Consider the following 8,184-nt stretch of genomic DNA (forward strand, 5'->3'; position numbering starts at 1 on the left):
CTTTCACCTTCGCCTTTGCACTTAACCCAATTCCTCTTACATCACGGAGAAATTATTAGGTCCACTCCTAACAATAAAATAATGTCACTTTAACAAATGTGTGGATCAACTTCCTAATCAACAGAAAAATTAAAAATAAAAAAACTACTATGTGATGTCACATATGCATATAAATAATAATTTCTCCTACATTACACTTAAATTTCCACATTTATAAATTAATGAGATTCCAAATTTAATACCATACTAACTCTTGATTTACTCCATCAAAAACTTTAAATCCCATATCTTTTTCAGTAAACTTGCCAATTTATTATTCATTAAAATATTAAAATATCATTTAATATTAAAATGCTCCAATAGAAGTTGATTCCCCAAATTTTATAACTCATAATTTCAAAATAATCCCTATAATTTTAAACCTAACAAATTAAACCCTACAATTTATAATCCTATTTTATATTATATGAAATGTGGTAGAGTTTTACTATTAAATTTGCAATGCATCCATAGATAAATGCTTATGAACAATTGTGGGACCTATTCTTCCGTATCAATTACACTTTTGGCATGTCTAGCCAAATGATGGATTACATTGTAATTGGGTCATTTTTCAAACCTTAGGGTTCTTTAATTTCAAATTCGAATATGGGTCACTTTAATTTAATACAAAGTTCAAGTGGTCATATTGCATTTTTCCCAAAATTGGAATTGAATTGTGCCTTGGGCCTAGGCCCGATATCCACTGTATATAAATCAAATCACCCTGGGCTGGGTTCCATTTACCTGAAAAAGCAGTAAAATCAAAATCAATAAAGAAAGAGGTAAATAAATTGAAAAATAGTTTTTTTTTTTATAATATATATATAAGAAATATGCAAATTTTATTAATTCGAAGAAAACAACATAGCATCTTGAATTACAAACGATTCAATGAATAGTGGACAGTCCTCCATCTATGTCACAAAAGAAACAATATCTTTAGCATAAGTTGCTAAAGTATGTGCTGGTTTATTGACTTGTCTCCTCACATGCGAGGTTTTAAAAGTGCGAAACTCCTGTAATCTAAAACAAGTTCCTGAAACTATATTAGAAATAGAAATCAAGGTAGCAGTGGAGTCTTCAAGAGCATGAAACAGTGCTTGAGTCTGTTTCAAAAATGACATCCCTGACCTCAACATCCCATGCAAAAAGAGTTGCTTCATCCATTACCTTTGCTTTAGTTTCCAAAGGGCCTAGTGGGAGATGAAGGTGTTTACTCATGGCAGCAATCACCGATCCTTCATGATTACATATGACAACACTAGGTTACATTTCAGTGCAAAACAAATAAACAAAATTAAGTTCAAAATACATTATTGGTCCTAAATTAGAGCTCATGAACAATTTTAGCTTTGAAATTTAAAATAATCACTTTTATCCATTATAGAGTAATGATGTGTCAATTTTTAATTTGGCCATATCATCTAAAAAACCAAAAAGATAACTTTAAACTTTAGCGATTAAAATCACCCATAAAGTAATACCATAATAATTGTTTCTCAAACAAACAAGTAATAGCATAATAATTTAATAATGTATTTAAACCCAAAATTAATAAAGAAAATTTGAGATTGGGCCTGTGGGCGATACGAGCCCAGCCCATCCGAAATAACACTACATAATGCTCTTCCCAACGTGCCTAAACTTTACTCACCGTTTTCTTGCATAGCAAGCAAGTACACCGCCACAAACACACAGGTACTCTCTGTCTTAGGGTTAGGGTTTATCTGGAATAGTGACTCTGTTTGGTTTCCAGGAAAGAAGATCGAGAGAGAAGGAAAATCAAAACCTTATATTTATGCATGTCTTTTCATCTCTTGCTTTTTTATTTTTTATTTTAGATCAAAGAATTGTCGGTTACGTTTCCTGGATTTTCTAGAGTAATGAAGATTTTTGGATTTTTATTGAAATGGTTTTGTCTATGTGAGTGGTCATTTTGATTTTCAGTGTTTGATGCTCTTTTGCTCTGACTTAGATAGATAGGCCTAGTGGTTGTTTTAAGATCTAGTTGAGTATGTTATGTGGATTCTTATATATATATATATATATATGCCTCATCGTTCATCACACATCACACGCTCTTCGCGCGATGCCCGCTGAGACTTTATTATATTTTGTTTTTTGGGTTTCCATGTTTACTCATTTCAGTTTAATTTAATTTTTATTTTAAGGAGAAGTTGTATTAATACTTGACGTGGAGGCATATATATATATATATATATATGCCTAACTTGAGAGAGAAATGTAGAGGTGGGAGAATAAACTGTTTTATTTATTTATTTTTAATTTAGCTAAAAATTAGGAGTTTTTAAATTACTAATTTTACATGTCTAGCCTTATGATTTAAGCCTTGGAAATGGATGAATTTAAGAGTATTTTGGGCATCTAAATTGAGGATCCCATACAGAAGAAGCCTCTTAAATAGTAGTATAGATAAATTAGGATATCTTTCTATTGAGGAGCCTTGGACTTGCCTCTAGCAAGTAAAACATATGGGCATAACCCTATCTGTCAGAATGAGTAGGGCATCTTTCTAATGAAGAGCCCTTGGTCTTGCCTGTAGCAAGTAAAACTTATGCACATAAGACCCTACCCGCCTAGACGAGTTGCCTTTGGCATGGTAATCCAGGGGTATTCATCATTGACAGGTTAAGCAATTTATGCTCATGCCCAGGAGTTGTGTGTATAATGTAGGGAATCTTTCTATTGAAGAGCTCTTGGAGTTGCCACTAGCAAGTAAAACCTACACCCAAAAGACTCCACCTGCTTGAACGAGTTGCCTCTTGCTTGGTAATCCAGAGGCATTCATCCTTGACGGGCTAAGCAGTTTATGCTCATGCCCAAGAGCTATGTAAACTGTAAAAATATTAACATCTTTAAAGTAAGATCTTTTCGCAATAACCATAAAACTTGTGTGTTATTAACTGTTTCATGTTATTGTGTGTTGCAAAATGGTCCTGTCAGAACCAGGCCATGTTTATCCAGACACTTCAATTTGATTTGTTAATTCGCTGAAGACACTGAAATTTTTTGTTGTTGTTTAAAATGCAGTTTCTGGAGGTTTCTAATCTGTTGAATTTAACCAATTCTTGATAATGGCTTCGCCTTTCTGGAGACCCAAGGTTCTTACCTTTTATTTTGTTACCTTGCTACTCAATTACCCTATTCTGTATTATGTTTAAACTTTAATCTTTGAGAACAGTTTTGATGAAGGTTTTTGTAAAATCTTTTTGCGTTATTAACAGGGTGGCAATGATTCCGGGGAGGATTCGGAGGAGGATGAATATGGTGAAGAGATTGTGAATGGGGGGCCTGTTGAGGCTAGCACTGAACCTGATGGACGTGATTACAGAATAGATACCAATGCGAATGATAGTGATGACTCTGATGGCGAAAAGCGGGTTGTCAGGTCTGCAAGAGATAAGCGCTTGGAGGAAATGTCAGCCACGGTTGACCAGATGAAGAATGCAACGAAAATAAACGACTGGGTAAGCTTACAGGAAAGCTTTGACAAGATAAATAGGCAGCTGGAAAAAGTCATGCGCGTCACAGGGTCTGAAAAGGCCCCCAACCTTTACATAAAAGCACTTGTGCTGATGGAGGACTTCCTGAGTGAGGCTTTGGCCAACAAGGATGCGAAGAAGAAGATAAGCAGCAGCAATGCCAAGGCCTTGAACTCAATGAAACAGAAACTGAAGAAAAACAACAAACTGTATGAGGATATGATTAGTAAGTATAGAGAAAATCCTGAGATCGAGGAGGAAAGGGATGAGGATGAAGAAATTGATTTAGAGATTGAAGAGGATCTGACAAAGATTGAATTCAAAGATTCTGAGGATGATGATAATGACAAGGTTGGGAATAGCGAAGATGATGACGACGACGATGGAGAGTGGGAGAAGAAGAGGAGCAAGAAAGATAAGCTCATGGATAAGCAATTTAAGAATCCTAGTGAGATCACATGGGATACGGTTAACAAGAAATTCAAGGAGGTTGTGGCTGCTCGGGGTAGGAAAGGAACTGGAAGATTTGAGCAGGTTGAGCAGCTTACCTTTTTGACCAAGGTTGCTAAGACCCCTGCCCAAAAACTGGAAATTCTATTCAGTGTTGTCTCAGCACAATTTGATGTCAATCCAGGACTCAATGGCTACATGCCTATAAATGTTTGGAAGAAATGTGTGCATAACATGCTTGTGATTTTGGACATTCTTTTCCAATATCCCAACATAGTGGTGAATGATATGGTGGGACCTGATGAGAATGAAACCCAGAAGGGACCAGAATATAATGGTACCATCCAGGTTTGGGGAAACTTGGTTGCCTTTGTTGAAATGGTGGACTCTGAGTTTTTCAAGAGCTTGCAATGCATTGATCCCCACACTAATGAGTATGTTGAGAGACTCAGGGATGAGCCTATGTTCTCAGTTCTTGCTCAAAATGTGCAGGATCATTTAGAACGGGTAGGGGACCTCAAAGCTGCTGCAAAGGTTGCGTTAAAGCGGGTTGAACTCATATATTATAAGCCACCAGAGGTTTATGATGCCATGAGAAAACTGGCTGAGCAGACAGGAGATGGAGATAATGGAGAAGCAGGTGAGGAGCCTATAGTGGTTGAGGAAAGTAGAGGGCCAACTGCATTTGTTGTTACTCCACAGCTTGTGCCGCGGAAACCCACCTTTCCAGAGAATAGCAGGACAATGATGGATTGTTTGGTGTCCCTCATCTACAAGTTTGGGGATGAGCGGACAAAAGCAAGAAGTATGCTATGTGACATTTACCACCATGCTCTCCTAGATGAGTTTTCAACTTCACGTGACTTGCTGCTAATGAGTCATTTACAGGACAGCATTCAGCATATGGACATATCGACACAGATCCTTTTCAATAGAGCTATGGCACAACTTGGTTTATGTGCGTTTCGGGTTGGATTAATTACTGAGGGCCACAGCTGCCTTTCTGAACTATATTCTGGTGGAAGGGTAAGGGAGTTGCTTGCACAAGGTGTTTCGCAAAGCCGATATCACGAGAAGACTCCTGAACAGGTACTGATGTTTGCCTTTTGTTTCATATGTAGATTAATTCTTATTTGGTACTTTTTCTTCTATAAAAACAGAAATGTTAGAAGATTGTAGGCTACTTGGATTTTGATTTGAGGTTAAGAAAAAATTGAATATAAATTTGACGTGAGGTTAGCTGCAATTCTTTTGGTTGGGTTCCAGTTAGTGTATGCTGATGAAAGCCTGTAGGTTGTGTAGAATGTGTTGTATGAGACTTATTTGGTTGGTTGTTATTCCATCCGGAATTAGAAAGTGTGCATCTTTTCTTGTAAATATTGTTGTTGGATAAATAGTTATGAGAACGGAATAGAGCATTGAATCCGTTAATGGAGTGGTATGATGGTTCACCAATTCAATCGTTGGAACATTGCTTCAATCATGTGATTAATAAATATGTTTTAATTCTATATGTAAATAAGTTAAAGAATACATCAAAAACAAAAACAAAGTATAAAAAATGAGATGTTATTCAATTTAATATAAATATGCAAGTATACCAAATATTAAAATTGATAGAATATCATTGTTTAAAAAAATTCTTCAAATTTAAAATTTAAGGTTTTTTTATATATAGAAAATTAAAAATATGATACTTGAATTGATCTTTTGAGTACTTCAAGTTTAAAAACAAAAGACTTTAAAAAAGCCCATAAATAGAAGTATGAAATTGAAGGAAAATATGGTTATTTTATCAAAATGATTTAACATTTAAAATGAGATAGTTCGAATAAAACCGTATGGTTTAGTATTTTACTAAAAAATTGTTTGATGTGATTGGTTTCCTTACAAATCCGGTATTCTCTTTATTCTGACTTGGATTTTTGTACAATTCACCAGTTTAACAATTCAACTGCCTGTTTGGTACGGATTTGACAACAATATTTGGCTTAATTTCTGTACATCTTCTAGGTTATGTAAGTGTGCACATGTATACATGTTATGTCCAAGGACTCACTGTTGTAATTTTCCCCCCTAAAAAACAGGAAAGAATTGAAAGGAGACGTCAAATGCCGTACCATATGCACATAAATCTTGAGCTCCTGGAGGCTGCCCATCTGATATGTGCTATGCTCCTGGAAGTGCCCAACATGGTAGCTAACATACATGATGCAAAACGCAAGGTCATAAGTAAGACTTTCCGGCGGTTGCTCGAGGTGAGTGAGAGGCAAACATTTACAGGTCCCCTAGAAACTGTCAGAGACCACATAATGGCTGCCACCAGGGCCCTTAGCAAGGGAGATTTTGAGAAGGCATATGATGTTATTAGGTCCCTTGATGCTTGGAATCTCCTCAGGAATCGAGAGAATGTCCTTGAGATGCTCAAGGCTAAGATCAAGGAAGAGGCTTTGAGGACCTACCTTTTTACTTACTCGTCCTACAATTCCCTGAGCTTGGACCAGCTCACCAAACTGTTTGACCTCTCAGATGCCCAGACTTGCAGTATTGTCAGCAAGATGATGATCAATGAGGAGCTCCATGCAGTTTGGGACCAGCCAACTCAGTGCATCGTTTTCCATGATGTTGAGCACAGTAGGTTGCAGGATCTGGCATTCCAGCTAACAGAGAAACTCTTAGTCCTTGCAGAAAGTAATGAGAGAGCAATAGAAGCAAGGCTAGGTGGTGTTGGTTTGGATTATGCAGCTGGAACAGCTTCTGCTGGAAGTAGCTGGCAAGACAACTTGTCTTTCACTCTGGGAAGGCAAGGTGGTGGCACTGGGCATACAAGATATGGTGGTGGAGGGAGACCTCTGCCACTAAGCCAAGCTGCTGGAGGCAGGTATTCAAGGGACTGGACCGGTCAGTCACGAGGCACCAGGGGTGGCTATGAGGGTACACGGTATCAAGGATTTGCATATGGAGGGTCAGGGAGGGCTGCTTATCAGAGTGGTTCAGCTGTGAGGGGCTCCCAAATAGATACTTCAACTCACTTGGTCAGTCTCAACAGAGAAGTTCGTGCTTAGAGTAGTAAGACCAGTGGAAGAGAAGGCAATACTGATTAAAAGTTGTTGCATTTTAGATAAAAACTTTATTCTGCTGGTTCTGAAATTTGTCCGAAAGTTGTTTCATTTTCTTGCAGTATTTGAATTTAACCTTCAGAGGTCCATCTTCTGAAGTTCCAAACTTTGAAAGGTGGATATTGTATGATGTGCTTGTCGCTATGACAGCATTACTCCAACACATTTTGTTTAATAAGTTGCTCTTAAAATTAGTTTACTTTTATGAGATGGCGGACTGGTTTTGTTTGGTAGATTTCAAATCTTATGATTTTACCCAATTAGTTTTCCAGATTAGTTAGAAAGAGCACTCATGCCATGTGCTGACCTGAATCATTTGGGGTAAGTTGGCTGAACTCTTCTGGCTGTTATTAATAACTATTATAATTGAAAATTAAATTTACTTTTGAATTGAACAAAGTTTGGAGAATTCCTTCAAACTCCTCAAATATTTTTGTAAAAAATGTGAATTTAGAAAATCTAATAGTTGAATTGTATGTTCTTATTATATCTTTTGTGCTTGTAAAATTGTAAGAAGATTAAAGATCAATTACGGTGTCATCAAACAAATATTAAAATTTCATATTTTTGTAATATAAAATTATGTATAAAAAAATAAGTTTATTAATTGAATAATAAATAACATCTTATTTGTATAAAATTTGATATGCATGTTATATATGAGCATAAGAAACATGAAATTCAATGATAAGATTTTCAAAATTCACATCCAAAAAAAAAAAAAAAAATCTAAAAAGTTTGAAGTTTCCAACTTTGAGGTGCTCATTTGGTGAAAGACATGGAAGCAATTAATTTTTCTAGAATTTGTGTTTTTTCATAATAGACTATAAAAATAAAAATAAAAATGAGTTAAGAAGTGTTCCTTTTTATATGGGACAAGGATTTTCTCAAAATCAGCTCGGAGAAATCTCATCTAACTCACTATGTAGCGATTATAAGAGTATTCACATATATTATTTAAATTTTAAACAAATTACATAATTCATTAAAAATGTCATATAACTAAGTAGACGTGGATGGTCTTTTTAACCATTACATAGTGGGTTGAAGGAATTTCAAACCAATTATAG

The 8,184-nt window shown here is 35.9% G+C and overlaps 1 protein-coding gene across 1 annotated transcript; it reads left to right on the forward strand.

The window, feature by feature from the left end:
• The first annotated feature begins 1,699 nt into the window (after positions 1–1,699).
• Positions 1,700–7,310, forward strand: LOC112023491 (eukaryotic translation initiation factor 3 subunit C). Its single transcript, XM_024056090.2, has 4 exons — positions 1,700–1,740; positions 3,094–3,164; positions 3,288–5,084; positions 6,083–7,310. The coding sequence occupies exons 2-4, from the start codon at positions 3,138–3,140 to the stop codon at positions 7,058–7,060; spliced, it is 2,802 nt and encodes a 933-aa protein (XP_023911858.1). The 5' UTR covers positions 1,700–1,740; positions 3,094–3,137; the 3' UTR covers positions 7,061–7,310.
• Positions 7,311–8,184: the final 874 nt, after the last annotated feature.

Source organism: Quercus suber, unplaced genomic scaffold, assembly GCF_002906115.3.
Source record: "Quercus suber isolate HL8 unplaced genomic scaffold, Cork oak 2.0 scaffold_7, whole genome shotgun sequence".
NCBI classification, from domain to species: domain Eukaryota; kingdom Viridiplantae; phylum Streptophyta; class Magnoliopsida; order Fagales; family Fagaceae; genus Quercus; species Quercus suber.